Source organism: Oncorhynchus clarkii, chromosome 22, assembly GCF_045791955.1.
Source record: "Oncorhynchus clarkii lewisi isolate Uvic-CL-2024 chromosome 22, UVic_Ocla_1.0, whole genome shotgun sequence".
NCBI lineage: Eukaryota > Metazoa > Chordata > Actinopteri > Salmoniformes > Salmonidae > Oncorhynchus > Oncorhynchus clarkii.
The window spans coordinates 20,577,504-20,593,761 of NC_092168.1; the positions used below are offsets into that span (position 1 = coordinate 20,577,504).

The 16,258-nt window shown below is 44.2% G+C and overlaps 1 protein-coding gene across 6 annotated transcripts in view; it reads left to right on the plus strand.

Moving 5' to 3' along the window:
• Nucleotides 1–16,258, plus strand: part of LOC139380555 (calcium/calmodulin-dependent serine protein kinase a) — a 202,611-nt gene that overhangs the window by 170,570 nt on the left and 15,783 nt on the right. For 3 of the 6 annotated variants that reach the window (XM_071123306.1, XM_071123307.1, XM_071123305.1), the window contains exons 13-18: nucleotides 3,011–3,058; nucleotides 3,974–4,054; nucleotides 6,123–6,311; nucleotides 7,306–7,384; nucleotides 12,628–12,713; nucleotides 12,797–12,865. In XM_071123306.1, coding sequence (XP_070979407.1) covers nucleotides 3,011–3,058; nucleotides 3,974–4,054; nucleotides 6,123–6,311; nucleotides 7,306–7,384; nucleotides 12,628–12,713; nucleotides 12,797–12,865 — 552 coding nt within the window. The remainder of the gene's footprint in view (nucleotides 1–3,010; nucleotides 3,059–3,973; nucleotides 4,055–6,122; nucleotides 6,312–7,305; nucleotides 7,385–12,627; nucleotides 12,714–12,796; nucleotides 12,866–16,258) is intronic. The other 3 variants (XM_071123310.1, XM_071123308.1, XM_071123309.1) reach the window with 1 other exon arrangement.

A 16,258-nucleotide genomic window follows, 5' to 3' on the forward strand; every position in this document is an offset into this window, starting at 1 on the left:
CAGGTTTTCATTAAGGATCTCTCTGTACTTTGCTCTATTCATCTTTCCCTCAATCCTGACTGGTCTCTGTCCCTGACGCTGAAAAACATCCCCACATCATGATGCTGCCACCACCATGCTTCACCACCAAAAATTGATTATTCCATCAACCTCATGGCTTGGTATTTTCTCTGACATGCACTGTCAACTGTGGGACCTTATATAGACAGGTGTGTGCCTTTCCAAATCATGTCCAATCAAATTAATAGACCACAGGTGGACTCCAATCAAGTTGTAGAAACATCTCAAAGATGATCAATGGAAACAGGATGCACCAGAGCTCAATTTCGTGTCTCATAGCAAAGGGTCTGAGTACTTATGTAAATAAAGTGTTTTTATTTTTTTATACATTTGCAAACATTTCTTTGTCATTATGGGGTATTGTGTGTAGATTGATGAGGATATATATTTATTTAATCCATTTTAGAATAAGGCTGTAACATAACAAAATGTGGAAAAAGTTAAGGGGTCTGAATACTTTCCGAATGCACTGTATGTAGCCTTATCCACAAACTTAAAAGACCTATTAATTTTGCGGGTTTTCCACACCCATTGTTAGTGAAGCTATTCCACAGTCTGTTTGACCATTTATAGACCGTAAAATAATAACTAGCTCAGAGTGCTTGTTTATTTACACTTTCTCAGTTGTGTGTGTGTGTGTGTGTGTGTGTCAGAACTACACACACATATACATCAAAAATACACCCACACACACATTTCCCCGTTATTTGTTGTCTATGCTGTAGTTGTTTGTGGAACAGTGGAGTGTATTGGGGTGGGCTGTTTTGTGACCTCTGGCGCCATTACTTCCTTTATACACCATTGGTACCAAACAGCCCAGTGGCCTCGCATACTCTGGTGCATAGTGTTTACCTCAAGCCAACTAGCTGCACTCACACACTCTCAATGAACCAGCCTAGAGTGGAAGTAGCTACTTAACAGGAAATGGCGAGTCGGGGGTGTGCATCATTAGCTTGTGTATGAACTTTGACAAAACAAGCGCACGTGTTGTAAGTGTGAAATGTTTGTATTGGGCTCTTTTGTATGTGGAGGGCTGTTTAAAATGGATGTCTGACTAAGAAGAAGAGAGAGGGAGTGGGTGGAAAAACTAACACCGCTCTATTAACACTGGAAAATACCTTTTTAGAGCAGTGTTAGGACTCTTTATGTGGCGTTGGAGTCTAAAGGACTTCAGTAATGAACCAACTCGAGTTGACCCAGTCTGGTCCTGGAGGGGACTTAGTCATGGCCTACTTATCGTTGTGTCTGGGTCATAGTTTTCCCTTTTTGAACTAGTCTAGTTGGATTAGGTTGTATGGAGGGAGACTGAACAGATGTGTGGGCGAGTGCATGCTTGTGTGTGTCTTTTTTATGCATGTGTGCGTGTAATGTTTCTTTAGTTGCCATACTTCCTCTAGTAGTGGGTCCTTTTATTTTGTCTCTGCTGAAATCCTTACTTTTTTCCTGAGTTCTGATCTGAGTATCTTTCTAGTCAATGTTGTACACATTGATCCAGTATTTCACCACAGAACAAAACCTCTATTCTTTCTTTCCCACCGTTGACTTAAAGGGACTTCCGCTGAAATACTCTGCTTGGCTTCCTGCTACTGATCCCCACTGGCGACACTGAAATACTCTGCTTGGCTTCCTGCTACTGATCCCCCACTGGCCACACTGAAATACTCTGCTTGGCTTCCTGCTACTGATCCCCACTGGGGACACTGAAATACTCTGCTTGGCTTCCTGCTACTGATCCCCACTGGGGACACTGAAATACTCTGCTTGGTTTCCTGCAACTGATCCCCACTGGGGACACTGAAATACTCTGCTTGGCTTCCTGCTACTGATCCCCCACTGGCCACACTGAAATACTCTGCTTGGCTTCCTGCTACTGATCCCCACTGGGGACACTGAAATACTCTGCTTGGTTTCCTGCTACTGATCCCCACTGGGGACACTGAAATACTCTGCTTGGCTTCCTGCTACTGATCCCCACTGGCGACACTGAAATACTCTGCTTGGCTTCCTGCTACTCATCCCCACTGGCGACACTGAAATACTCTGCTTGGCTTCCTGCTACTGATCCCCACTGGCGACACTGAAATACTCTGCTTGGCTTCCTGCTACTGTTCCCCACTGGCCACACTGAAATACTCTGCTTGGCTTCCTGCTACTGATCCCCACTGGGGACACTGAAATACTCTGCTTGGCTTCCTGCTACTGATCCCCACTGGGGACACTGAAATACTCTGCTTGGTTTCCTGCAACTGATCCCCACTGGGGACACTGAAATACTCTGCTTGGCTTCCTGCTACTGATCCCCCACTGGCCACACTGAAATACTCTGCTTGGCTTCCTGCTACTGATCCCCACTGGGGACACTGAAATACTCTGCTTGGTTTCCTGCTACTGATCCCCACTGGGGACACTGAAATACTCTGCTTGGCTTCCTGCTACTGATCCCCACTGGCGACACTGAAATACTCTGCTTGGCTTCCTGCTACTCATCCCCACTGGCGACACTGAAATACTCTGCTTGGCTTCCTGCTACTGATCCCCACTGGCGACACTGAAATACTCTGCTTGGCTTCCTGCTACTGATCCCCACTGGCGACACTGAAATACTCTGCTTGGCTTCCTGCTACTGATCCCCACTGGCGACACTGAAATACTCTGCTTGGCTTCCTGCTACTGATCCCCACTGGTGACACTGAAATGCTTTAAAATGATACTATACTAGCACAGATTTGATCCTCGTCTCTGTGGCTCTACTACGCGTATAGACACTAACCTTTCACCCCCCCCTCGATGCCGTCATCTTTTACCTTTATCAAACTTTACTCCCCCCGACCCTCCTCACATCCCCTGATCTTTGACCCAATCACCCCTGACTCCTCCTATGAGGACCAACAACATCATCAGAGGTCACATGTATAACTGTCCCTCCCTGTGTCCTCCTCCTGGTCTAAAGAGCTCCACCCAAGACGACGCAAGTGCCGCTTTGAAACACCTGGAATATGTAAGCCCCCTGACGTCTTTCACAACCCAACACACACACACACACACAAACCAAATAGACAGGAAAACCAGTCGGTTTTGTTTTAAAGCATTTTGGTATTTGACAGAGGGAGACTGGGCAAAGCGTAGAGCTGTCTGTGACTTTGCATACGTGAGGCTGTAGCTCGACCCATGTAGGCTGTAGCTCAGTGTGTGTGAGTCTATAAAGGAGTCTGTAGTGTGGCTGTGAGCGTGTTCTCTCTAAAAGAGGTTGTAAATTGTTCTGGGTCTGTTCATGTTTTAACTCAGAATGTTGGTAATAGCCTACTAGTACTGTATGTAAACGGTTTGTATCTGTTGATTTTAGGTTTGGGTCTGAGAGGTGTGAATGTCTTTAAATTGATCAGAGATGATGAGTCAATGGATACAACAGTGTTGATCACACACACACACACACACACACACACACACACTGATTGATCAATGGTGATGGCACTGGATTCATGTTCATACACCTTCCATTTGCCACACACACACACACACCTCTATGCGCCAGGCCTCTCCATCACCTCATTCAGCAGGCAGATGGGACATAGCAGATGCCAAATCAAGTCACTCAGAGAAGCAGGGGGTGTGATGAAGACCTAAGGTGGACTCTGATTGGTTAAGAGAAGCCATGAGGGGGGAGTTCATGGACTGACGGATTTCAAAGTGACGATTTTACTGGTTGAAGTGATTCTAAAGGGGTGTGTTTTAGGAACTGTTGAGAGGGTATGTATGTGTGTATAATCAGTTCAGAGGTTGATGTACTGTGTCACTCAATAGTCCACACATATACTCTCCTGCGTTTGGTTGGAACAGGCATTGAGCAGGACTACTTTAACTCTACAGAAAGGCCACCTGACTGACGCCCTGCGCTGTTGTCTCTACCTTACAGGTATTGGAAGAGATCTCTTGTTACCCGGAGAACCACGACGTCAAGGAGCTCAGACGGATACTGACCCAGCCGCACTTTATGGTCAGTGAAACCACACACACACAAACACACACACACACACACACACCTCGACTTGGCTGTGTTTAGGCACCATGACTGAAGTTATAGCAGAGAGGGGGGTGCAGATGAAGGAAGATGGACAGAGAGGGAGGGTGGTAGAGTGACCGAAAGCAAGAGAAAAGGAAGAGGAAGGTTTATTTATGTCAATCCCCCTGTGGGATGCCGTAGGCAAGACTGAAACTCCATACAGACAGACAGAGAGAATAGTGTGCTAAATCAGGTCCTTTACATCTCTAGAGACCCTCACAGAGAAAGAGGGGAACAGAAGAGATAGGAAGACTCCATAGGGACGTGTGTGTGTGTGTGTGTGTGTGTGTGTGTGTGTGTGTGTGTGTGTGTGTGTGTGTGTGTATATATGTGACATCAGTGACCTCCCTGATCTTTTGTTCCCAGTGTTAAAGGCAGAAAAACAGTCTCACTTCTCAAGGTGCTTTAAAAGCTTCACTGTTAATCTCATCACGTCACTGTGTCTTATCCTCCCCTCTGATCAATGAAGAGGTCAATACTACAAAGAGAGAAGGGGGGAGGGAGGAGTCATCCTCTTATCACAGAGGCATTATTAATCACACACTTCCACAGGATGGATAGAGAGAGGAGAGAGAGCGGTGTATATGTTGGAGTTGTATTGGGACATTTGGAGGAGAAGAACATTAGATTGCAGTTGGAACGGGGGTAGAGTGAGCGATTAGTCAGGAGAGAGAGTGAGAGAAAGAAATGGGGAGAAGAGGGGTGGAGATTTTGCTGGAGAATGTGTCTGATGTAATATGTCCATGTAGAGCGGAGCCTGTCTTGGAGGCAGGAAGAGAGAAAGTTGGGGCCTAGCACTACAGGCTGTAGTGTGGAGGGAGAGATGGAAGGGACGTTTTGGAAAGAGGGAGAGATTCTGTGAGGAACAGAGCGGTCAGTGAGTCGTATCTGATTTGGGGCCAAGCTTTACCCAGTCTGACAAGAAGGGATAGGTGGAGGGAAGAGAGAGGTGGGGGTAGGGGGGCAGAGGAGGTGAGACGATGGAGGGAGGCACCATTAGGTACAAGCAGCCACATTCCTAGACACACACACACACACACACACACAAAGGGAAAGGGAAAGGTATGTGTGTCCCCAGCCTGCCACCAGTCTCTCAGGAGCATGCTACAGACAGCCCAGCTTTTTCACTTCGTCTACCAGCTATTAAGACTGGTGAGGAACTAACATTCTCATTCTAACTGTTGAATTACATTTTTCTATTTTCCTCAAACTCTACTGTTGACCAGATATTCTAGAACTCTGGGGTTGACTTCAGAAATGCTTTTGTTTGGGAATTCAGTTTTTTTTCAGTCTTGTAACTTGAGTGTCTAGCTTTTAAGTACCTGTTGTAGTAGCGTAGTTTGCTGAAGGTATAATCAATCTGCTAACCTGAATCCTGCCTAATATAAAGTAGTTATGACACTGTTACAGCACTCGTCTATGTTGTGTCCATAGCATTGTTCGACTGAAGTTAGCATGCACTTTATAACTGTGCTGAAATCACCTCTGACCTGGGTGTTGAGAAAGTTAGTGGTGGAATGTCACTTTAAAGCCTCTATCTGCGGGTGGGGGGGATTAATTCTCTTCAAACCCATGAGCCTGCTCTCATTAGTGGGCTCTTGTGGTAAAGTGTGTGTGTGTTTTTTAACTTTCGATAAGTGCGTGGGATGAGTGTATGCACTAGGGGAAGCCAGAGGCAGGTTAGTCTTTGTTGGGGTTTTATGCTTGCATGTCTTATGACGTTCCTAGTTTTTTGGTAAAGTACCTCTCAGAAATTCTATCTGTCATTGAATAAAGCTAGCAGTCTGTGATGGGTGTAGGTTTTTAGGATGCGGTAGGGGGTGGCTTCTCCTGTCTGTGGTATGTTATGAAGCTTTCAAGAATATACCGTTTGTGTGCGAGAATCTATTACTTGCTGGGTGTCTAGGTGAGCCTTGCTGCAGACCCTTGATGACGTTCTGTCTTGCTCCCACTCCCTCCCCCCCATCTCCCAATCCCCCTTTTTCTGTTCCCCTGCCTCTAGGCCTTGCTCCAGACCCATGATGTGGTGGCCCATGAGGTGTACAGTGATGAGGCTCTGAGGGTCACGCCCCCGCCCACCTCGCCCTACCTGAACGGAGAATCTCCCGAGAGCACCAACGGGGACATGGACCTGGAGAACGTGACTCGAGTACGACTGGTGCAGTTCCAGAAGAACACTGACGAACCTATGGTACGACACGAACACGGGCTATATACACACACATTGGGTCATTTGGGTTGAGGTGCTCAGTGAGTAGATATATTTACTAGTCTTGATGATCCACTGATGAAAGCTCCATATCATATAAAATATTCAAGTAGATTTACCAAATATACACGGAGAATAGCCCAAAAGAAAAAGTCTCTATCAGGCTTAACCTGTCCTATCTGAACGGACACAGGTAGAGGACAAGACTGTAGTCTCCCCTTGAGAAACCATATTGAAGCTATCTAACAACTTGCTCAGTTGTGCACCTGGGCCTCCCACTCCTCTTTCTATTCCGGCTAGTGCCAGTTTGCGCTGTTCTGTGAAGGGAGTACCCAGCGTTGTACGAGATCTTTAGTTTCTTGGCAATTTCTCAGAACAAGAATAAACTGACGAGATTCAGAAGAAAGTGCTTTGTTTCTGGCCATTTTGAGCCTGTAATCGAACCCACAAATGCTGATGCACCAGATACTCAACTAGTCTAAAGAAGGCCAGTTTTATTGCTTCTTTAATCAGAACAACAGTTTTCAGCTGTGCTAACATAATTGCAAATGGGTTTTCTAATGATCAGTTAGCCTTTTCAAATGATAAACTTGGATTAGTTAACACAACGTGCCACTGGAACACAGGAGTGATGATTGCTGATAATGGGCCTCTGTACGCCTATATAGATATTCCATTTTAATTTTTTTAATCAGCTACATATAATCTTTGGTAAATTACCGGTAGCTTTGCAACCTTAGACACTGCAAATACACGCTCAAAAGCTGACTGTATGTATTATCCAGCACAGCAGTCCCACAAGCATAGTCGTACACAGTCTGTTCTTACACACACATTCTATCGACTCTAGCTTTTTCTCCCTTCTCTTCCCTGTCTGTGTGAGATAGCCTAGCACCTCAGTCCCTGAACCTGAGCTTAACTCTATACGACCTTTCTATGACCTCAATGTTTGCTGACCCCTGTCCTCTCTCTCCAGGGCATCACGCTGAAGATGAACGATCTGAACCACTGTATCGTAGCCAGGATAATGCACGGAGGAATGATCCACAGACAAGGTAGCCAGCCATCTCTTTCTATTACACTAGCAGCTATTACTGGTTATCAGACTATACTATTATACATTATTACTGCATATTATCACACACACTGTTCAGAACGTCTCCCCAATATGTGCACTTAGCAGGGGATATCTGGACATTACGTTAGAGCTGGGACGGTAAACCGAAAATAATGGATACCAAAATGACCACTTATCGTGAACATTTCGCTGATATCTTTCACCACGATAAATAGCCTTTAGGGCCCTACTAGAGGAATGTGTTTACATGAAATAAGTTTGCCAATATGGGGATTGTTAATGGGACAATTGATAGTGTGATCAGTCCAGAGAAGTTCCGATCTATGCAGTAGCGAGGTGTGGCGTAAACAGAGGAAGAGTCGTCTTTTTTCACAGAATGGCACTCGGCCGGTTCAAGAAAGGGGCTTTGGCTCTTCGCTACGGGCATTATTCATGCATGTTATTCGTCTCTTAATCCGTTCTTTGTCTCTCAATGTCGTCCTCTTTCCTTTTTCTTGTTCTATATTTCTCCGTGTTTCTTTGTCCATGTGTTTCTCTCCTCCCGCGTCTCCCTTCTTTCCATTTTGTCCGTGCGTAATTGCCCTGTTCCTTTTTTAGTAAGGTGTGTGTTTGGGGAGTCCTGTGACGTCGGCCAGGATTCCCTACACCCCTCTGACTTTATTTGTTCCCGCCCCTCGGGTTGATTCACAATAGCTACAACATTCAAAGTAGTAGATTTAAGGGTGATATAAAAAAACAACATTAATGTTAGAAACGTACCGTTATCGCGATAATTCAGTCAATTTATTGTGATACATTTTTTTTTGTCCATATCGCCCAGCTATACATTACATTATCCCAATACTGAAGCATTAGCACCAGTCTACCTCACACACACATATACAGTTGAAGTCGGAAGTTTACATACACCTTAGCCAAATGCATTTAAACTCAGTTTTTCACAATTCCTGACATTTAATCCTTGTAAAAATTCCCACTTTATTTTAAGAATGTGAAATGTCAGAATAATAGTAGAGTGATTTATTTCAGTTTTTATTCTTTCATCACATTCCCAGTGGGTCAGAAGTTTGCATACACTCAATTAGTATTTGGTATCAGTGCCTTTAAATTGTTTAACTTGGGTCAAATGTTTTGGGTAGCCTTCCACACGCTTCCCACAATAAGTTGGGAGAATTTTGGCCCAATCCTCCTGACAGAGCTGGTGTAACTGAGTCAGGTTTATAGACCTCCTTGCTCAAACACACTTTTTCAGTTTTGCCCACAAATGTTATATAGGATTAAGGTCAGGGCTTTGTGATGGCCACTCCAATACCTTGACTTTTTTGTCCTTCAGCCATTTTGCCACAACTTTGTAAGTATGCTTGGGGTCATTGTCCATTTGGAAGACCCATTTGCGACCAAGCTTTAACTTCCTGACTGATGTCTTGAGATGTTGCTTCAATGTATCCACATAATTTTACTTCCTCATGATGCCATCTATTTTGTGAATTGCACCAGTCCCTCCTGCAGCAAAGCACCCACACAACATGATGCTGCCACCCCCATGCTTCACTGTTGGGATGGTGTTCTTCGGCTTGCAAGCCTCCCCCTTTTTCCTCCAAACATAATGATGGTCATTATCGCCAAACATTTATATTTTTGTTTCATCAAAGCAGAGGACATTTCTCCAAAAAGTATGATCTTTGTCTCCATGTGCAGTTGCAAACCGTAGTCTGGCTTTTTAATGGCGGCTTTGGAGCAGTGGCTTCTTCCTTGCTGAGTGGCCTTTCAGGTTATGTCGATATAGGACTCGTTTTACTGTAGATATAGACACTTTTGTACCTGTTTCCTCCAGCATCTTCATCTTTGCTGTTGTTCTGGGATTGATTTGCACTTTTCGCACCAAAGTACGTTCATCTCTAGGAGACAGAACGCGTCTCCGTCCTGAGCGGTATGACGGCAGCATGGTCCCATGGTGTTTATACTTGTGTACTATTGTTTGTAAGATGAACGTGGTACCTTCAGGCGTTTGGAAATTGCTTCCAAGGATGAACCAGACTTGTGGTCTACATTTTTTTTTCGGAGATCTTGGCCGATTTCTTTTTATGTTCCCATGATGTCAAACAAAGAGGCACTGAGTTTGAAGGTAGGCCTTGCAACACATCCACAGGTACACCTCCAATTGACTCAAATGATCAATTAGCCTATCATAAGCTTCTAAAGCCATGACATAATTTTCTGGAATTTTCCAAGCTGTTTAAAGGCACAGTCAACTTACTGTATGTAAACTTTTGACCCACTGGAATTGTGATACAGTGAATTGTAAATGAAATAATCTGTCTGTAAACAATTGTTGGAAAAATTACTTGTGTCATGCACAAAGTAGATGTCCTAACCGACTTGCCAAAACTCAAATCAAATTGATTTATATAGCCCTTTGTACATCAGCTGATATCTCAGTGCTGTACAGAAACCCAGCCTAAAACCCCAAACAGCAAGCAATGCAGATGTGGAAGCACGGTGGCTAGGAAAAACTCCCTAGAAAGGCCAAAACCTAGGAAGAAACCTAGAGAGGAACTAGGCTATGAGGGGTGGCCAGTCCTCTTCTGGCTGTGCCGGGTGGAGATTATAACAGAACATGGCCAAGATGCTCAAATGTTCATAAATGACCAGCATGGTCAAATAATAATAATCACAGTAGTTGTCGAGGGTGCAGCAAGTCAGCACCTCAGGAGTAAATGTCAGTTGGCTTTTCATAGCCGATCATTAAGAGTATCTTTACCACTCCTGCTGTCTCTAGAGAGTTGAAAACAGCAGGTCTGGGACAGGTAGCACGTCCGGTGAACAGGTCAGGATTCCATAGCCGCAGACAGAACAGTTGAAACTTGAGCAGCAGCACGGCCAGGTGGACTAGGGACAGCAAGGAGTCATCATGCCAGGAAGTCCTGAGGCATGGTCCTAAGGATCAGGTCCTCCGAGAGAGAGAAAGAAAGAGAATTAGAGAGAGCATACTTAAATTCACACAGGACACCGGATAAGACAGGAGAAGTACTCCAGATATAACAAACTGACCCGAGCCCCCCGAAACAAACTACTGGAGGCTGAGACAGGAGGGGTCAGGAGACACTGTGGACCTATCCGATGATACCCCCAGACAGGGCCAAACGGGAAGGATATAACCGGAAGGATATAACAAAACTATAGTTTGTTAACAAAAAATGTGTGGAGTGGTTGAAAAACAAGTTTTATTGACATCAACCTATATGTAAACTACCGACTTCAACTGTACCTCACAAACACGTTATACACAGGTAGGAAACAAGCCACGTCTGTATCAAACACTCGCTTAGAGCAAGGCAGTTAACCCCTCCGGGTCTCTAGACCTACAGACGAGAGTTAGTGTGGGTTTTCATTATCAGCTCTGTACAAAAAAATAGAAACATGTCGTCAGACATGACACCTTGGACACTGTGCCACTGTCCACATATCACAGAGGGTTAGTTGGAAGTAGAGTCACAAGAGTTGTTCCAGGTCATCGTCATGGCGGTCTCTGTAGATTGCTAGATCATACTAATGTGGCTCTTGAGCAGTCAAACACTTCTCCAGACTTTGTGAAATCTGGGTCTACTGTGCATTCAGGAAGTATTCAGACCACTTGACTTTTTCCACATTTTACTACATTAGTCTTATTCTAAATTTGATTAAATTGTTTTATTCCGTCATCATTCTACACACAATACCCCATAACTACAAAGCCAAAACAAGTTTAGACATTTTAGCAAATTTGTTAAAAATAAAACGCTGAAACGCCGAAGCCACTCTTGTGTTGTCTTGGCTGTGTGCTTAGGGTCATTGTCCTGTACTTAGCTTTGTTTATCTTTGCCTCGATCCTGACTAGTCTCCCAGTCCATGCCGCTAAAAAACATCCCCACAACATGATGCTGCCACCACCATGCTTCACCATAGGGATGTTGCCAGGTTTCCTCCAGACGTGACACTTGGCATTCAGGCCAAAGAGTTCAATCTTGCTTTCATCAGACCAGAGAATCTTGTGAGTCTTTAGGTGCCTTTTGGCAAACTCCAAGTGGGCTGTCATGTGCCTTTTACTGAGAAGTGGCTTCTGTCTGGCCACTCGACCATAAAGGCCTGATTGGTGGAGTGCTGCGGGGATTGTTGTCCTTCTGGAATATCCTCCCATCTCCACGGAGGAACTCTGGAGCTCTTTCAGAGTGACCTTTGGGTTCTTGGTCACCTCCCTGACCAAGGCCCTTCACCCAGATTTGCTCAGTGTGGCCTGGTAGCCAGCTCTAGGAAGAATATTGGTGGTTCCAAACTTCTTCCATTTTTAAGAATGATGAGGTAAAGGGTTTGAATACTTATGTAAATACGGTATTTCAGTTTTGTTTTTTATACATTTGCAAACATTTCTAGGCCTGTTTTGTCTTTGTCATTATGGGGTATTGTGTTTAGATTGCTGAAAAATATATATATTTAATACATTTTAGAATAAGGATGTAACATAACAAAATGTGGAAAAAGTCAATGGGGTCTGAATACTTTCCAAAGGCACTGTATACAGTCGTGGCCAAAAGTTGAGTGACACAAATATTAATTTTCACAAAGTCTGCTGCTTCAGTGTCTTTAGATATTTTTGTCAGATGTTACTATGGAATACTGAAGTATAATTACAAGCATTTCATAAGTGTCAAAGGCTTTGGTTGAAAATTACATGAAGTTGATGCAAAGAGTCAATATTTGCAGTGTTGGCCCTTCTTTTTCAAGACCTCTGCAATCCGCCCTGGCATGCTGGTGGTGCCACATCCTGACTGATGGCAACCCATTCTTGCATAATAGATGCTTGGAGTTTGTCAGAATTTGTGGGTTTTTGTTTGTCCACCTGCCTCTTGAGGATTGACCATCAGTTCTCAATGGGATTAAGGTCTGGGGAGTTTCCTGGCCATGGACCCAAAATATCGATGTTTGTTCCCCTAGCCATCATACAAACTGAGGCAGCAGACTTTGAAAATTAATATTTGTGTCATTCTCAAAACTTTTGGCCACGACTGTATTCAGAGTACATGTAGGAGTGCTGATCTAGGATCAGTTCTGCCTTTTTAGATAATAATAAATAAGAATATACGGACAGTGGGAACCTGATCCTAGATCAGCACTCTGAGACGCATAATGAATACTGCAATAAGGACAAACTGTAACAAAGACTGTCTGCCGTGTGTGTTGTAGGAACACTGCATGTAGGAGATGAGATCAGAGAGATCAACAGCATCAGTGTGGCCAACCAGACCGTAGAGCAACTCCAGAGGATGTTGGTAAGTGGACATTGTATGTACGTGTGTGTGTGTGCTGCGTGCCTGTGTACTTAAATGCTGAGTATGTGCGTTTGTGTCCACAGAAAGAGATGCGAGGCAGCATCACCTTTAAGATAGTGCCAAGCTACCGGACACAAGGATCCTCCTGTGAGGTAACGCACCGCCATTTCCCCCTCCCTTCTCTCTTTACCCACATCCTCTGTTGATGTTGTGAATGTTTAAATTCCCGACCCTTTGACTAACCAACCGCCTGCCTGGTGGCTGTGTGTGTGTGTGTTAACGCTTTCTCTCGGGTGAGGTTCTGTGTGCTCTACTGTGTTCTGCTGAAGGCTGGGTCAGACGTGCTGCACACCAATTTCACAACCAAGATACCGGAACTCCCCTTAATGCCCCCCACCCTGACCCCTGAACCCTGGAACTCTGTGATCTGGCACCGACCACGCACACACACAGACCCCACACCGCTGGCCAGTCAGTCACACAGAGACCAGAATTCCCTGTTGATACTCTGTAATGCCAAGTGGGAGCTAGTGATGATTTAGCCTGGCAAATAACATTCCAGCCTGACCTTGATGAGCCAGTCTTTGTGAGTCTACTGCCCCTCTGTGGCGAGATAGGGATGTGCAGGGATCATTGCTATTACGATTAGTAAGTAGGATAATCATGTTGATTTGATTGCACAGTCTATGAGCTCATTGAAGACATTGATGACGGTAATTTGGACTTGTTTATTGTGGAGTGTGAAATGTGATTTTTGTTTTATTGGTGTTACTAGATGGTAACTAGATGATGTGTAACCCCATCTCTAATGTAAAGCTGTTGTCGATGTGTAGTACTTTTGACCCCACACTCCTCTCCTGAAACAGTTATGTTATGGTGGCTTTGGTTTCTGTCTGTCTGTGTGTCTGTTTGTCTGTGTGTGTGTCTGTCTGTGTGTGTCGGTCGTATATTTACGACATCCGCGCGCAGAGGCCTCGTGCCCATAGGGGGCACAAGGGCACGTGCTCCCTCAGATTTGTCTTGTTTTTACATTTTTCAGACATAAAATGAATTACTAAATTCAATTTTATGGCTAAGTTTTATCATAATTTTTGAGAAAAAGTTGTGTTTTGCGGAGGGGGCACCCTGACTACTGTATTTTGCGGAGGGGGCACACTGACTACTGTATTTTGCGGAGGGGGCACACTGACTACTGTATTTTGCGGAGGGGGCACACTGACTACTGTATTTTGCGGAGGGGGCACACTGACTACTGTATTTTGCGGAAGGGGCACACTGACTACTGTATTTTGCGGAGGGGGCACACTGACTACTGTATTTTGCGGAGGGAGCACACTGACTACTGTATTTTGCGGCGGGGGCACACTGACTACTGTATTTTGCGGCGGGTGCACACTGACTGCTGTATTTTGCGGAGGGGGCACACTGACTACTGTATTTTGCGGAGGGAGCACACTGACTACTGTATTTTGCGGAGGGGGCACACTGACTACAAGACCAGGCAAGCAGAGTACCCTCCTAGTGCTGTGACTATTACCACACCGGCAGTCATGAGTCATGATCGCAGAACAATTCCACATGATGTAATCTCCTTTTATATCCTCTGGACATACCTTTGTAACTAGCTAACTACCATCAGCTCCTAATGGCCTGCTACTCAGGGCTCTATTCTTCCTCGAACCACTCTGACATCAATGCAAATGCCATTGAAAATCACATCAAACACTTATCAAAACAGTAGGCATATCATACTTTTAAAACTCACCTCACTGTGATGATAAAATTTAAGAAAGAACTTCAACAGCAGGTTGAATAGGCTTTGAAACAACATCCACACACAACACAACGAAATGGACAGAGCTTTCTAAGGGGATGATGATGACTCATTCAAATCGCTTATGAGCCCAAGCCCCCAAAAAAAAAAAAAAAAAAAGATTTAAAATTGTGATTTTGCTGTTATACAATAGAGCATACTACCACATATTAGGCATGGATCCTCCGTAAAACAAAATGTATTTAAGATGTGGTACATAATTGGTCTAGCCTATACTTAAAAATTAAACAAATTTGAGTAATCGACGGTTGAGTGTGGGGTTGTATAATTATTCATACTGGATGGACTGGTTATCTTATGCTGTATCACATCCGGCCGTGATTGGGAGTCCCAAAGGGCGGTGCACAATTGGCCCAGCGTCCTCCGGGATAGGTCGTCATTGTAAATAAGAATTTGTTCTTAACTGACTTGCCTAGTTAAATAAAATAAAATGAAATGCTATGCTACAAAATGTCTATCCATGAGTCTGGGAGAGAACGTATAGGCGATGCTGTTGGTTCATTGATTGTGCAGGGCGGCTTACAGTTAGCCTACAATTATAGTACATTTGTATTTGATTTTGAATAGCCTAGTAATAGGACATTTTTTGTATTTTCAGAATTAAGTGAGTGACACATTACATTCAGCTATACAGACTATACTCCTTTCTGGAGCGTGCAGAGGGGTTGTCAACAGTTTAGTGAAATATGTTTCGTTGTTGTTACATGTTACTATTGATGTTACCGCACAGATTTCACTTGGTTTCCCAAATTATTTTTTTTATTTAACTAGGCAAGTCAGTTAATAACAAATTATTATTTACAATTACGGCCTACCTTGGTTAAGCCCAAACCCGGACGACGCTGGGCCAATTGTGCGCCGCCGTATGGAACTCCCAATCACTGCCGATTGTGATACAGCCTGGAATCGAATCTGGGTCTGTAGTGACGCCTCTAGCACTGAGATTCAGTGCCTTAGACTACTGGGCCACTCGGGAGCCCACTCGGGAGCCCACTCAGAAGCCCACTCGAGTAGCTGAAGGAACAAGGTTGGAGAGCCCATGGCACACATAGTTTGGGCGGAATATCACCTGTCGGACAGCGAGCGCATGCTCCTCAAACAGTGGTTGATGCGTGGAGTGAAACAAGTATTATATTTATACAGAGCCTTCAGAAAGTATTCAGACCCCATGACTTTATCCACGTTTTGTTACGTTACAGCCTTATTCTAAAATGTATTCAATAGGTTTTTTTCCCTCATTAATCTAAACACAATGACAAAGCAAAAACAGGTTTTTAGAAAATCAAATTAATCGATTTAATCCATTTTAGAATTAGGCTGTAGCGTGACAAAATGTGGAAAAGGGGAAGGGGTCTGAATACTTTCCCAATGCACAGTATATGTTTTGATTTTCTAAGACTTTCTAAGGTTTGTATCATTCACAACTAAAGTTGCTAAAAAAACTCAATCTAGCATATAGGACCTGTTTCAAATGATCACTTTTATGCTCAACATAGCCACTTCATATGTGCACGGTCCGTGGACGCCAGACCGATCCAAATGGAGCATGCATCTATTCAAACGTTATGAATTGTCGGTGCACAAATATGACATTATTTTTACCTTCCGAAAACACATCTTTTGTGACAACTGATGCGTCCTCTCTCCTTCAGTGTCGAAATGCATTTGTTGACAGTCATTGCTCTACAAGTCATTTTGCATGCCAAACAAC